We start from the raw sequence: 16,008 nt of genomic DNA, 5'->3' as shown, positions 1-16,008 counted from the left end.
ATGCATACTTACCGTTTTGGAGTAATATCTGGCTGAGGAGGATGGATTTGCGTGTCCTGTAATGATCTCTTATCCTTCCCTTAGACAAGCTTAAACATGAAATTGTCAGTATGTATCGTTCAATCCTAGTTGGAACAAGGCAATATTCTGCATATCTGTAAGAAGGTATATATCTGCAAATCAGGAGTACAGAAAAGTATGGGATGACATCTGCAATTTTTTTTGAAATGTTTGTTTTTAATTGTATAAAACTGCTACAGTTAGGAGGTCCAAGAACACAAGAATAGACTTATTTGACATGTAAGTATAAATGTATGGTCTTCACCAAGTTGCAGTAGAAAAAAGAAAAATTCTTACTGCTGTCATTCATATATATATATTACAATGATGTGGTACTGTGACATTCTAATACTTGTACAGAAATGTGATTTAATAAATAGATTTAAAATTATATGAAATGTGTTTTTTGTTTTCTGTTTAAAGCTAGCCAAGACGTAAGTCCCCTTCCTACAGCCTACCATTTGTAGAGCAGAATGGGGGAGGGAAGGGTCGTATGCACGTAGGCAGTGTACAGTAAGGGCGTGCCGAGGTGGAGTGCATGTACATCCGTCCGATTCCAAGCTCTGGGCATCTGAGGTATATGGTTGTTTTTTTAGCTGTATCACTTGCACCAGCTACAGGGCAGGTGTAAGTGCTGATTGATAGTGATGACGGACGCGTAGACATACCAGAACATATATTTGCAATTAAGAGCAATTGTAAAAATGCATTTTATGTAGAGTGAGCATTAAGAACATCCTGATGTATAGCATCTAAAAAATATAATTTGTTAAATGTATTTTTATTATGGATTATAGTATTAGACGGAGTTATGAAATTTAACATTTTTTCCATGTGTTCTGATGGGACTTTATATTGCACATATGCAGTGTTTTCTGTATGCCTGCATACTGCAAGTACCATATAGCCAGAGCCTACTTAAACCTATATTCAACTGGAAATGTTTCTAGATATTCTCTTGGGCGAAAATTATACGCACGTACACCCGTAGTCAAGTACGACTATATTAAAAATGCAAATTGTTTTCACTTTGCGCTCCTTGATGCATTGGACCCAGTATGTATTCGGACAATGGTCATTTTCTAGCCTTGTGATTCTGCAGAATAACCCCGCCACTTAGCTGGGGCAATAAAAGACAAACACACAGTATTCAATCGGAGCGTAAATCAGACCATTGTTTTGAGAATCACTGTCCACATTGGCGGAAAATTGGATGAAATGCGGCTATTCAGCACTTCGGCCAAAGCACAGGATCACCTTCATTAACAGGCATGTTGGAAATGCAGTGAAAACCGATTTCATTTATTTCACTTGAAATATTATTTAGCATTATTGCTTATCTATTTGTTAAACATATACTTCCATAAATACCCAGTTATTTTTTATTTTGTGTAGCCAAATGTAAGCAGACCACATATATGCAGCCAATATTAGACAGAACTGGTCCACAATTGCCATCAATATGGAGCTTGCAGCGATTCACTGCTTGTTACATCTAAATTAATTTTCTCTTTCACAGTAGTTGGGGGACACTGCTCATCTTGGGGGTATAAAGGGCACTGCGGGAATAATGGCACTAAAATGTTTTCTAGCCTGTTCCCCCTCCCCTCTATGCCCCCTCTTCAGGAAGATCTGTTTTGTTTTTTGTTTTTTCTTCGTGCTTACGGAGTAGGGCACTTTTAGTCAACCCTTAAGACATTGGGTTTTTTTTGTGTGTTTTTTAATGATGGCTAGGATTTCTCCACGGCGATCACCTGGTGACCGCTTTGGCTATTACAGGGAGAGCGCCTGAGGCGCTTTAGTGCCTTTCCTTCCCCCCCGCCCCCGCCCCCGGTTTATATAGGGCTCCCGGAAAAAGGGTCACCTAGTGTACAGGAACCAGCCTCTTCCAGTGCGGTGATGCTGGCTGTCCCGGGAGCCACGACAGCATGCTCTGGGCGCCTGTGACTGCTGTGGAGGCGGAGCTGCTTGCGGTGCAGTTACCCAGTCGATATTTGGAGGAGAAGTTGCGCTGCAAACAGGTAGTGAGGCATATTATGCTGGTGGGGAACTGTTGCTAGAGCGCATTCCCCATCTGGGTCTGATGTGTGTTTTTTTTTTCCTGCAATTACAAATATATGTGTTTTGCTGATTTTGAGCAGGCCAGCAAAGAGTTAAGTGGGTAATAATTAACTCACCTTTTTTTGTTTTTTTTCCCAGGGCTCTGGCAAGCTTATCAGCCATTTGCTACCCTGCCTGCAGGACACTCAGAGGAAACACATCCCTGGGGATTGAGAACTAGTAGATATAGAGTGACATTGTTGTTTCTTATATCTTTTTCAGTGTTTGTGTGTTTTCTGTCTGCTGTACATCCTGTGGGGGTACATTACAGAACACTTCTTGTTCTAATCGTAGCTGAAGCACTGTATTACTGTGTATTTCTATAGTGTTACAGTATGCCATATACTGTATAGTTCTTCTTTGTTATAAGGTAGTTCTACAGTGTCTCTCATATACCTTTCTGTTTTGCAATATGTCAAAACAAAGGGACCAGGGCCAAATCCAAGGCTGTCTCTGTAATGTACTACACCTGTACTAGGTGTGAGTCCAAACTGCCTGGTGGACGGTCAGACTGGGGGGCCTGTGCACGGTATACGAGGCCACGGGGTGCAGCGAATGACGTGGAACCAGTCTGGGCCAAGGAGCTGGCACGGTCTATTGCCAAATTAATGAGAGACAACCCACGCCTAATAGGTGCAGATACCTTTTTCTCTTCTCCGGGTACGCAGTACTCAGACGCCGTTTCTTTGGGATAGGCGTCTCAGTTGCTGTAGGGTGATCCAGAATTGGGAGATGGTGATGTTCTAGAGGATTCTGACTGAGGACTTGCCCATAGGTGAGGAGGATATGCCCAATAGACAGGGCATTGAAGACCTTATCCTGACAGTGCGACAAATTCTTAACATATCGGATGGGGAACAATCTGCATCACAGACCTCCATATCTAAAAGAACGGTTTTCTTCCCTCCTTCTGCACAACTGTTGGAAATTTGGGATGAGGCCAGACTTAAGCCTGTTACAGTTCAGATTCCCAGACGATACAAACTTTTCTACCGCTTTCATGATTCGGAGGTAGGATCATGGAAGACTCATCCCAGTATCGATGCTCCTCTTGCACACTTGGCGAAGTCTACTGTTTTTTCCGTTGCCGAATGCAGCGTCGCTTAAAGACAGTACTGACAAAAAGTGTGAAGTGATTTTGAAATCTTTTTATTTAGCGTCTGGGTTGTCCCTGCGCCCGGTGATGGCAGCGCCTTGGGTCGTTAAAGATGTTGAAAAATGGACCACTACCCTTCATGCAGGAATTCAGTCTGGCGTGTCTAGAACTGAGTTGGCTCCTCTGGCAGAGCATATTAAAGATGCTGCTGAGTTTTTAGGGGGTGTGGGTCAGGGGTTGTCAAAAACCTCTTCCTTAGCAGTGGCAGCTAGGCCGCACATTGTGGTTAAGATCTTGGGAGGCGGATGCTGATTCTAAGAGAACCTTGGAATCTGTCCCATATGATGGAGTGGCTTTGTTTGGTTCTCCTTTAGACAAATTCCTTGTTCAAGCCACAGGGGGAAGATTGCTCTTCTTCCGGTAGCTGCGTCACAAGTAAAAGGGAGGCGTTTTCACTCCTTTCGGTTTGTCGGTCGCTCTACAGGTGCTACTTCCAGAAGCCAAGCCCCGGTTACAAGGGGAAAGGGGCAAAGAGGCAGACAGGCCTGGACAGGACATTGCCCTGCCCCTAAGCCAGCAGACAAACAAGCAATATGACTTCCTGCATCCTCCATCGGGGCCCTGGTGGTGGGAGCACGCCCACTGGTCTTTCAGGAGCGATGGCTCAGGTCCACCACAGACGCCTGGGTGAAAAGTATAGTGTCCAGGGGATACATCTTGGACCTAGTGGGGGCACCTCCACGGCGTTACATGAGTAAGCCTTTTCCCAGGAAGTCAAAGAAAAGATGGGCTTTGCAGGGGGCAGTACAGGCACTTCGGGATGCCGGGGTGATTGTTCCAGATCCGTTGGGGCAGAGAGGTCAAGACTTTTACTCACCTTTTTTCTGGTGCAAAAACTGGATTGGTCCTTCAGACCAATTCTAAACCTGAAGGACCTCAACACCTGCTTACAGGTACACAGCTTTCGAATGGAGTCCATCAGATCTGTGATAAATTCCATGAAGAAAGGCAAGTAGTTAGCATTCTTGGATATCAAGGATACTTACCTACACATTCGGTTATAGACATGTCATTAAAGTCTCTTGCGGTGGGTCTGTAGCATTTTCAGTTCAGGGCTCTCATTACCGTTTGGCCACTGCACTGCGAGTGTTCACAAAGGTGATGGCAGTAATGACAGCTCAGCTGCGTTTAGAGAGGGTGACTATTTTACCTTACCTAGACGACCTGCTGATCAAGGCGGAGTCTGTACCTCGGCTTCAGTCACACCTGCAGCTGACCAGGGACATTCTACAGGAATGGGTGATCAACTACAAAAAATCCAGTTGCATACCAACCCAATGTATGGTGTTCCTGGGATTGTTTGACACAAATTGTCAGAGGGCTTTTTTCCCTTCAAAGTGTGGAAGATCTGGCATCAGGTGAAAGATCTTTTATCTCTAAATCACGTTTCAGGACTTGTGTTTGAAGCTACTGGGTCGCATGGTTTCCTCGTTTGAGGCTCTGCAATTTGCTCATTTGCGCAAGTTCCAGCAGGAGATTCTGGCAGTGGTCAAGGTTGGATCCCTGCTCAGAAAGGCAGGTCTTTCGGTTGTCACAGACAATGCCTGTCTCTTCTCTGGTGGCTGAGGAGGGACATCCTAACACAGGGGTGTCCTTTCTTGGTGTGGGACTGGATCGTTGTAACGACGGATGCCAGCTTGTTGGGGTGGGGTGCAGTCACTCTTCACCTCAGATTGCAAGGGACTTGGACGCCGGTGCAAGCACGGTTGCCCATAAATGTTCTTGAACTACAGGCAGTATTCAATGCTCTAGTTCAGGCACAGTCTTTTCCTGGCACGTTAGCCGAACCGAATACAGTAGGACAATTCTACGGCAGTAGCTTACATAAATCAACAAGGAGGAAAAAGGAGTCCTCTTGCTATGAAGGCAGTGTCAAAGATCATGAAATGGGCGGAACAGGTTCATGCAATATCAGCGGTGATTATTCCGTGGGTAGACAACTGGGAGACAGACTAAAGTTGGCATGCCCTTCACTCAGGCAGGTTGATTCATCCAGAGGTGTTTTCTCAAATAGTCCTCCGGTGGGGTCAGTCAGAAATAGACATGATGCCCCTTGCGGCACAACCGCACGGTAGAAAGGTCTTGTGCCAGGTCAAGAGACCCTCAGGCGTTCATAGTGGACACTATGACAGTACACTGGAACTTCAAGTTTGTGTACCTTTACCCTCCACTTCCGACGCTGCCTCGGATCTTGCAGAAGGTGAAGGGTTCCAGTGATTCTGGCACCAGATTGGCCGAGAAGAGCGTGGTACTCTAGACATGTCTGTGGCTCGTCCTTGGCATCTGCCTCTCGGGAAGGATCTTCTCAGTCAAGGTCCATTCTTTCATCAGGACCTAGATTGATTGGCTTTGACCGCTTGGTGGTTGAATCCTTGAGGGTTTTCAGAGCGAGTGGTTAAAACCATGATCCAGGCGAGAAAACCAATCAAATTATCCACCATTTATCACCGCATATAGAAAGCCTATATATGTTGGTATGAGAAGATCAAAATACCTACTAATTCTTTTCATTTAGCAAGGGTGTTGGCTTTTCTGCAATATGATCTGTACAAGGGATTGAGGTTGTCGTCCCTTAAGGTTCAGGTAGTGGCGTTAACAGAGTAATACATTTCTGAAATTACACAGACAACGGAGGTGCAGACGTTTCTACAGAGTGTACTTCATGTGCAACAGCCTTTTGTTCCACCAGTGGCTCAGTGGGACCTAAACTTGGTCCTTTTCGGCGCTTCAAAAGTTGCCCTTTAAACTTTTGTAGTCTGTTTCTTTAAAACTTCTCTTATGGAAAGTGACCTTTTGGGATATTGTTTTGCCAGTTCTTCCTCAGGATTTGCTGGCACCTGGTTAGGACTCAGACTCTTTAGGTGTGATCAGAGCTTTGAGGACTTATGTGTACTGTACAGCTTTGGTTCGGAAGACTGATAGTCTTCTAGTCCTGTATGACAATTGTGGCCGGCCAATCACGCTTGCAAAGCAGACGGTAGCTAGAAGGATCACCGCTACTATCCGGCAGGCGTACATTTCAGAGGGCTCTCCGGTTCCTGAAGGTCTGACAGCTCATTCCATTAGGGTGGTTAGTGCCTCTTGGGCGGCACGGCATGGGGCCTTGGATGAGCAGTTGTGTCGGGTAGCTACTTGGGTCTTCTGTTCATACATTCAACAGGTTTTATCATTTCCACGTCTTTGCTTCAAAAGATGCAAGTTTTGGCCGTAAAGTTTTACGTACTGCACATTCTAAGAATTCCCACCTGTAGGGGCAACTTTGGAACGTCCGCAAGGTTAGTAAACTGAGCTCTCCCTGTGGAGGGGCATAAAGGGGAGGGGAGCAGGCTAGACAAGTTTTTTAGTGCCATTACTGCTACAGTGCCCTCTATAGCCCCAAGGTGAGCAGTGTCCCCCAACTCTTGTTCAGAGAAACAGATTTTATGGTAAGTAAAAAAAAAAATGTTTTTTTTTTTTTTTTTTCTTACATGAACTCTTATCTTGCTTCCAATCATTACATTGAACATTTGCTGGCCTCAAGTGAGCCGCATGGCTGGATAAATCAGTGCTTGTGTATTTAGGTGCTAGGGCTGCCGGAGTCACAACTACAAGCAAACTGTGTTACTGTGGGGAGTAAGGACTAAATTATTTTGTTTCATCAAAAAAGCAGTGGCAATTATAGTGAGTAAATATATATTATAGTCACAAAATATCCGTGGTCATTTATCCAGAAATCTGGGTTGAGGTTTTACTGAAAGTGACTGAAGTTTTGTGGGAATGTGGACATGATTGGATGGGCCGAGTGTCATTGAAGTGACTTATTTAACGGTTTAGAATAATGGGAGGTATGGAGCTCTGCTAATTAATTTGTGAAAGGTTATGATGGAGGGCTGTAGGAAAATAAGGTTTATTTTTAAATATAATTTAGTGTAATTTTAAGGATGGTGCTCCGAGGTACAGGGCCAGACCATCTGGCACCAGAGGACACTGCACTGAGGAAGGTCTTCCCCCTCCTCCGCAAACCGTCCCTCTTCCAAGCTTCCGGATAAACCGGCAGCTTCTTGCGGCTGCGAGAGTGGGGGGGATGTCTGCTTCTGTTCAAAGATCAGTGGGCGGAGTCCTCGGATGAAAGTTCGATTCGTGGGATCATGACGAGAGGTTACATAATAGACTCATCAGACCCAGCCCCTTGTCGTTTTTTTTTTTTGCAATCAGCTTGCCCCGCGCCCCACAAAAAAAGACAGACAATGCTCCTGTGTCTTTCCACAGGAGTCACCCGGGAAGTTCCAAAACATCAAAAGAGACGAGGTTTCTACTCCAAACTCTTTTTGGTCCGAAAGCTGGATGGCTCCTTCCACCCTATCCTGAACCTGAAACAGTTGAACCTACACCTGCAGGTGGACAGATTTTGGATGGAATGCCTCAGGTCTGTTATTAACGGACTGGAAACAAACCAGTTCATGGTGTTGATAAATATCAAAGACGCTTACCTCCACATTCCTCTCTGGAAGGCACATCAGGCCACGAGTAGTGAACACTCTCCTTTGTGCTAGAAAGTCAGTCTCTGCTCGCATTTACCATCGCATCTGGCGTACCTACATTAAATGGTACGATGACCGAACCTGCCACACTGCTTTCCGTCTCTCTAGGTTTCTTGCTTTTCTCCAGGAGGGCCTGGATGGGGGCCTTCGCTTGGGGTTCTTAAAGGTGCAGGTCTCTGCCCTTTCGGTGTTTTTTCACCGTCGTCTTTCAGAGGTACCGGATGTCAGGATCTTCCTACAGGGAGTTTTGCATATCCAACCTCTGTGTTCCGCCCATGGCACCCTGGGATATTAATCTGGTCCTTTTAATATGCTGCAAGAACCTCCTTTTGAACCGTTACAGACTGCAGAGTTACGGTTCTTAACATGTAAAGTTGCATTTTTACTAGCTATTGCGTCAGCTCAGAGTTGGGGGCTCTCAGGTCGTGAACCATATCTTGTGTTTCACGATGATAAAGCGGTACTCAGAATAGTTACCACTTTTTGGCAAAAGTGGTTTATAGTTTTCATGTTAGCCAGGAACTAGGGGTTCCGGTGTTCACAGAGGAACCACAAGCATCTGGAACAGGCTCTATGGAATTTCTGGATGTGGTCAGCGCACTACGAATCTATGTCCATAGGACATCAAAGATTCGCCGCACGGATTCTTTATTTGATTTGACTTTTCAAAACGAGGATGGCCGGCCTCCAAGCAATCTATTGCTAGATGGCTTACGTCGACTATTAAGCAGGCTTATATAATGCTAACCAACATGTGCCAGATCGTATTGTTGCCCATTCTACCCATTCAGTGGGAGCGTCTTGGGCTGCGCAAAATGGGGCCTCAGTGTACCAGTTATGCAGAGCAGCCACTTGGTCCATACCTTTACAAATTTTATCAATGTATTTGCAGCGGCAGACTCCAGTTTTGGCCGTAGTGCTCTACGTGTCGGGCTGTCAGAGCGGTCCCTTTCTAAGGGGGCTTCTTTAGAAAGTCCCCATGGTTGCAGTGTCCCCCAGATAGAATGATTTTTTTATACTTACGATAAATCCTTTTCTGATTTCAGATTTTGAGAAACACAGCTCTAGCTGAGCAATGTAACAGCAGGAGCCAGTAACAAAATCTGCTGAATGAATGTTTTTTGTATTTTGGTCCTGGGTTCTGTGGCTATCAACTTTTTGGGTAACAGTATCTGTTTATGAGCTAGAAGAAGAATGCTTTGTCTTTAAGTTTTAAAATCAAGAAAGGCTGATAGTATTGTAGTTCGGGATCACAGATTGTAACTAAGGCACCAGCCAATTTTGTTGTCATGATAAAAAGGGTGGGATAGAATAGTAGGAATATTTAGGTTGATGAAATTTAAACAACAAATCCCATCCTTTGGCTCGGGGCTCGTGTCAGATTCCTAAATGGTTTGTCACGCAGCCGGGAGTTTCCACAGTTCACTGATCTTCAAACCTAATTTCTCATTCCTCTGAAATATTGTTATCAATTCCTACAGTTCTGTCGTTTTCATATTTCATTTAAATGAACGGCTTGTTGCGAGATTTGGTTTTTTGTCTGTTGCAATTTCTGATTCATGCTGACTGAGGCAGGCTTCTATTAAGGGTCTGGTTTCAGCAATATATATGGAAATAGCAACCCCTAGCATCTGAACTGGCTTGAGCCAGTTATTGGTAAAAGTCTAGTTGAGGAACAGTGGACTAAGATTGGGAACATGCAGGAGACATGGTGTGATTCCAGGGTCCTTCCTCTATATTTGCTGATCTTGTCCAAAGCTATGGGAAATTTGGGGCCATGTCAAAGATCGAATTAGGAAAATGCTCCAAATTGACGTCCCTCCCATCTCCAAAGTTCTAATACAACATGTTATTGCTGATGCCACCTGCCAGTTCGCGGGAGACTGTGAATCCCCAGTAGCTCCAGTTTTCTCAGCAGTACTAAACAGAATATGGTCTGATACAATACATGACATCTATAATCAAATACTTGGCAACATCTTTCTGTAAAGTATGGGAGCCTTGGCCCACTCACTTTAAGGTACATCTACCAATTACAGCATAATGGCTCCATTCCTCTTGGTGTCTCATGACTTGACTTTTGAAGGGGTTTTTCCCTGGACCTGACAACATCCCCCCTTTCTCTACTTCCTTTTATACTACTCCCCATCTTACTCCACTTTCATATGAAAACACTGAATGATGAGAAAGTATACATTTTATTATTTTGGTCTAACTTACCATATGTAACCCTAACAATATAAGACTCTAAAAATGCTTCTCAAATAAATTCCTATCAGTCACAAAAAAACAGTATAAAATTTACTGAGATACATGATCAAAAAAAAAAAAACTTCAACCAGTATATAACAGTAATGTTAAAACAGTTCTGGTCACAATATTACAAAGTATCCCTGCTCATCAAGTGATTAAACATGATCATGTGGAAATCGGTTACATAATTATATTCAGGACAGATCAAAACATGGCTGAACATACAATGTGTGCAGTCATATAAAGTAACACATTTTATTCCTCTACTTTATTACAATGTTACTATTTGCATTGGTTGGTAACAAAGTTATTGATTAATCATTACAATGGAAGTAAACACAGAGCATAGTCTTAAACAGTTGAAAGTAATAAGCTGGCAATCAGGATCAGATTGAGATGGCAAGCCCTGATGTCCATCCCTGGGAACTGCATACTTATCAGATGCAGCTGGTTAATGGTAATAGTGTTAAGCAACCAACTGGGTCTCTCACAAGGGAGTATGACCCCGGAGACCAAGAGGGAGCCAAAAGCTCTCTGCAAGAGCGGACGGTACAAAGCATATAAGAGCGGTTCCCAAAGTGCGTGCCGCAGCCAGGAAGAGAAAAAAAAACAAAAACAAAAAAACCACTTACCAATCTGGCGGCGCCCGGGACCCAGCATCCTCAACACTTCTCACTGAATGTCGGGCGTGACGTCATCATGCCCGACATTTAGTGACAAGCGGCAGGAGAGAGGAGGATGCTGGGTCCTGAGCGCCACCGGATTGGTAAGTGGTTTTTTTTGTTTGTTGGGTTTTTTTTTCTCTTCCTGGCCCCCAGGGTACAGAGGGGGCAGACAGTAAGTGGAGATGCAGGAGGGCACAGTGTGAGGTAGCAGTAAATTATTCTTTGACAAATATAATTTAAAAAATATCTAAAAATATTCTTTTCCCTTGGATTTAAGTTTATTATTTTTGCATACAACTCAATAAGTGTTTCTGTCCTGACCTAAATACTTACTAAGTTTTTTTGACCCAACTACTTATAAAACGGGACTGCTCAGTAATTATTTTGGAGGGGTGCCTTGAAAAAATTATGGAGACTCTAAGGGTGACGCGAACTGCAAAAGTTTGGGAATCACTGGCATAGGACATGATGTAAAAATAGAAATGCTCTAAAAATGTTGTATTTAAGTGTAAAAAAAAAAAAAAAAAATTATCCCCAGGAATATAATTTTTCTTTTTGCTGTAATATAATTACATTTGAATATTTATTTATTTCTACAAATAAACAAAAAGGTTGAAAACAGTATGTTATAAAAAAAAATAAACAAAAATGTGTATATACCAGGTTAGAATTTCACGTGTCTCTCCAGCTTTTTTTTGTACTACATTTCCAATAGACATAAGATGATGCAAATACAGGTAATATGGCTGCTAAACTACATCCCACATTAAAATACCCTGCTTTTCATGTAGGAGAGGAGAAAAAGACTACTCTCATATTACAGTATTATATTTTGCATCTGATGGGATGAATGACACAAAGAAATTACAAGTTAAAATAAAATTTGTGACACTTTTAACATGTGCATTTTAAAGTGCACCCATCACCCACACACAGTGGAGCCAGCCATTTTGTGCGAATTGTTAGGCTGCATTCTCAAGAATATTCTTTCAGCTCACAAAATATCCACAGCCATTCGCATTTATTTTCTACGGTTACATTTAGGAACACAATTTGCTTGAAACTACAGGAATCATCAATTTCTCTAGCGCAGGAAAGATGAAACAATGACAGCAAGTGTCTGCATAGTTTACCATAGAAATTATGGTTTTAAATGCAATGCTAATAAATAAATAAACCAACCGTTATGTGTGTAGCCAATGGATGTTTTTTAATAAGTCAAGTACCTGGGTATCTTCCTGACCAGATATAATAAGCAACTTCATGAAGGAAGGAGCTTTGATAGAATTTATAAGGAAACATTCATTGGATTGGGATAAATTCTTTTTTTAATGAATTGGCCAAATTATACCAATAAAAATGACTGTCCTACCTATAGTTTTATACTTGTTCCAAACATTTCCATTCTAAATGCCTTTGTATGTGTTAAGGACCCGGCAAACTCATATTGCAAGATTTATTTGGCTGAGTAGGAGACCCAGAGTATGAGCTCATATTCTTCAGAGAAATATTAGAGAAGGGAGATCTGGGCCTCCCTGATATACAAGAATACTAGACTCCAGGGGGATATTGAAACAGGCCTACTGGACATGCGTTCTCCCTGTACCCTGCTCTGGATTACCCCCAAGGAGAGACAACCTCCTCCTGCACAATTGCCCTCAACAACATGATTCACACTCGCCACCTGGGATTAATAGTACACACGCATATTCAATATAACTAATGCCCAACCCTTCAAAAATACCACCACTTTGAAACCCAGACTTTTATCAAACAAGACCATTTCTTTCAGCTTATGGACCAACCAATAATATTACAGTAGTATCTGATCTAGCTCCCCTCAGTCTTTTTTTCTCGTATTTTCAAAACTTCCATGAGCCTTTCCCCCTTCCCCACAATTGTTTTTCTCACTTCCTCCATATCAAACACAAAGTTGAGAAAGTTATGGCTCTTACTGCTAGTACTACCCACTGCTATACACATGAGCATGGCTGCTGGATGCAGCCCTTCAAGTCTTTTATGTGACCCCCCATTGTCCCCAACTACCTCCACAGACTGGTATTGAGTAACATTACTTCTTACAGTGTTCTGTGCTTGTGCACATATTTGCAACCTATATGTGACCTTCTTTGTGCAAATGCTTGGAAAGCAATATACTATATTTCTATATTCCATAGTCTTGCAACAAGAATCAGTTCCTTGCATGGGGTGACTCTCCTATCTTGCTGTGTTTTTGATTGATTAACAATTATGCATTCCAGCATAGAACACTGCCTCAATTTGCACCAATGGACTTAGATTTCTAGCAAGGTGCACAGGCTGAAAGGGGGGAGCGTTGGGTGGAGTGAGCAATAGTAAGCAAAGTACAGAGTAGGTGGCACCAATGCACTTAGTTGTGGAAAGGAGATTTCTTTTTCCGTAGATATAGTGGGGGCACATTTTTATGGGTGAGTATTGCAAGGCAGAAGAACTCATGGCTGATTCTACTCTGCAAAAGGACTGGTTTTTTTTTTTTTTTTCTCACCAGCTCAGAGCCGGGATGATACTACGTGATGTTTACACTTTTGCACACTCCACCTCTGGGGATTTTGTGCCTCTACTGGTGCTCCAATATTTTGTGGAGGTGTTTCCTGAGACCGGTGAATAGGCATGCACCTTGATTTGAACTGGAAGGTCCAACAAGCGACACCAGTGTAAAAAGTGAGCATGCAGTCTAGCTAGTGACTGGGGCTACTCGAACCTGAACCTTGGCCATGAAGTCAGCCACTAGTTCTTACTGGATTAATAGACAATCCTTCAGGCCACATTACGTTTGCCAGCCGTCCAGTTTTCTTCTAGACAGGTCTAGTGTCTATAAATGCAAATTTACGGTTTTAACCTTTACACATGTCACTTTAATGCAAGATATTAAACAGGAACAAATCAAAAGAGATTACGGTGACCGTATTCAAGTTCTAGCCAGTTATGTGTGAATGGCCAACGTCGGTTGTCATAGGGATCAATGATTGTTCCACATTTGTCACAAGCGCTTTGCCATAGTACACACCTGAATTATCGGTCTTCCCTAAAGGAAGGTCAGGCAATTTACATCATCACTTTTATGAGGCTCATCGGTTGTGGAAGCACAGAGTATTAACCATTTCAGATTACAATGTATACAAAGTCTTTGGCTTGTTTCTATGATATTTGCCCATCTTGTTAAATTATACATCTCAACAGTTTTGCACTGTGTGTTGCTGAATGAAGGATACAAGCGTTATCCTGCGTAAGTACATTGCCAGTTTTGTTACTCCAGCACCTCCACCTCTTATGCCATCTATAGATTAGGTTACAGAAACCACAACACAGCTTTTCCAGTGTAATAAAATAGTTACAATAAAACAACAAAGACACAATCCACACAATATATACACAATAACCCTTATTATGAACAGCAAAGGATTATATGGCTGCATTATCTGGCGGTGTTAGCTCATCCCTTGGAGACACAGAGGACATTACATTCCTGTTTATCAGACACCTGTGGTTTTATTGTATGTCCTAGAGAACAGTCTGACACCGGTTATCAAATAGCTGATGTATGACAGTCGTATCTGCAAGTGTTGAAATGTCTCCCAGTTCTCTATCGTTTTTGGCAATTTTCCTTAACACTCGTCTCATGATTTTACCTGTAGAGATGATGAAAAAATAAGTTAAATTAACATTAATTCATCAACCAGGGCCCAACATGTAATCTTGTGATCAGTAGAAATCTTGGGGATTGACCAGAGAGTAAAGTTTCACACGTTTCTTGTGTGTGCCACAAGAGTGATAAACATTCAAATCAAAACTAGTCAGGATCATTTTCAAGCATGACCAGTAGTGGGTGGTGTGGGTCATCTGCTGACTGCAATAACAGGCCTGCTGTGATCTCGTCGGTCAGCACGAGTGTTAAACAGACATATATTCAATTTGGCCACCTATATCTAATTTTCTTTGCTTTATTGTACATTGTGCTGATCCATCATATTTTTGTACATTGAGCGCCTTACTGGACAATGGGCTCAGTAAGCAGACTTAAGCCAGCCCATGGGTGAGTGCTGCTGTTCAAACACTACAGTGACCAAATTGGACAAAATCTACCTATTGGAACGAGCGATCTGATCACTCCCGGCTCTCACCCACACTAACCGCTCCAGTGTAAGTGCACACAGACAGACCTTGATCATCTTCTGATTGTGATCATCAGCACACACAATAATGATCTTATGCCAACAGGACAATTCATGTTGGGTCAATATTCACTACTATATTAGGTCAACTATATCACATCAACGGCTATATGGCAGTGTGTACGACCAACATTTATACCACCTTCAGAGAAGCTAAAGTCCCTCCACAATAATATTTTTATATTTCTTAATATTAATATTTACATTAGACACATTACGCAAATGAAGGAAAGAATAGATTTCCAATAAGGCCCATGTGAGGAAAATAAATAAATAATAATAATGATGATTTTAACCTGAGCGAGTGTTGAACAATCCAGAAAAAATTCTGACTTTATACAAGACCTGTTTGAAGTAAAATAAACCAAACTCATTTTTACCTGATCGTGTCTTCGGCAATCCTGGGGCATTCTGGATATAATCTGGAGTGGCAATTGGTCCAATTTTTTCTCTAACTGTAAATATATGATTGAACAATTTGTTTACACGGAACGGAGAATGTAGATGTACACCAAAATATACTTTTTGTATCAAAAGCTGTTTTTGCAGATACCAGACCTAACCCTCCTGATACACATCAGTATATAAAATATTTCAAAGGTAGCAAATATCCACCATGTTTGGACTGATGTAAATGGCATTAATAATATACTGACAATGAGCTAACAGATCTAGTCCATCATGAAAGAACACTAGTAAAGGAGTGTTACCCAGTTTCTTGAGTTGATCGGTCAGCGTTTTGGTGAACTCATGTCCGTCCCGTAGTGTGACAAAGCAGTAAAGACATTCCCCTTTCACTGAGTGTGGATGGCTAACGACAGCAGCTTCTGCTACAGAAGAGTGTTCAACTAGTGCCGACTCCACCTCTGCTGTGCTCAGCAAGTGCCCTACAGGTTGAGTGAAGGAGGATAGAGTGAAAACTTGCATCATGTCACTGAGGAGTAACACACATTAATAAACAGCACAGTAATCACAGATCTCGGCATTCAGTCATCAAGTCATTCACTGTAGTAAATGAAAAGGTATCCATTAAAATAGAAAAC

At 42.5% G+C, this 16,008-nt stretch overlaps 1 protein-coding gene across 2 annotated transcripts in view; it reads right to left on the bottom strand.

Moving 5' to 3' along the window:
- Positions 1-10,124: 10,124 nt before the first annotated feature.
- The window catches only part of ACSS2 (acyl-CoA synthetase short chain family member 2), a 40,684-nt gene continuing 34,800 nt past the window's right edge, over positions 10,125-16,008 (bottom strand). For both annotated transcript variants that reach the window (XM_075177472.1, XM_075177473.1), the window contains 3 exons: positions 15,676-15,852; positions 15,346-15,420; positions 10,125-14,422 (listed from right to left, as the gene is read on the bottom strand). In XM_075177472.1, coding sequence (XP_075033573.1) covers positions 14,295-14,422; positions 15,346-15,420; positions 15,676-15,852 — 380 coding nt within the window. In that variant the 3' untranslated portion in view covers positions 10,125-14,294. The remainder of the gene's footprint in view (positions 14,423-15,345; positions 15,421-15,675; positions 15,853-16,008) is intronic.

Source organism: Mixophyes fleayi, chromosome 6, assembly GCF_038048845.1.
Source record: "Mixophyes fleayi isolate aMixFle1 chromosome 6, aMixFle1.hap1, whole genome shotgun sequence".
Classification (NCBI taxonomy): Eukaryota; Metazoa; Chordata; class Amphibia; order Anura; family Limnodynastidae; genus Mixophyes; species Mixophyes fleayi.
Note: the sequence above shows the minus strand (reverse complement) of the source record. Positions and strands in the feature narration are given on the sequence as shown.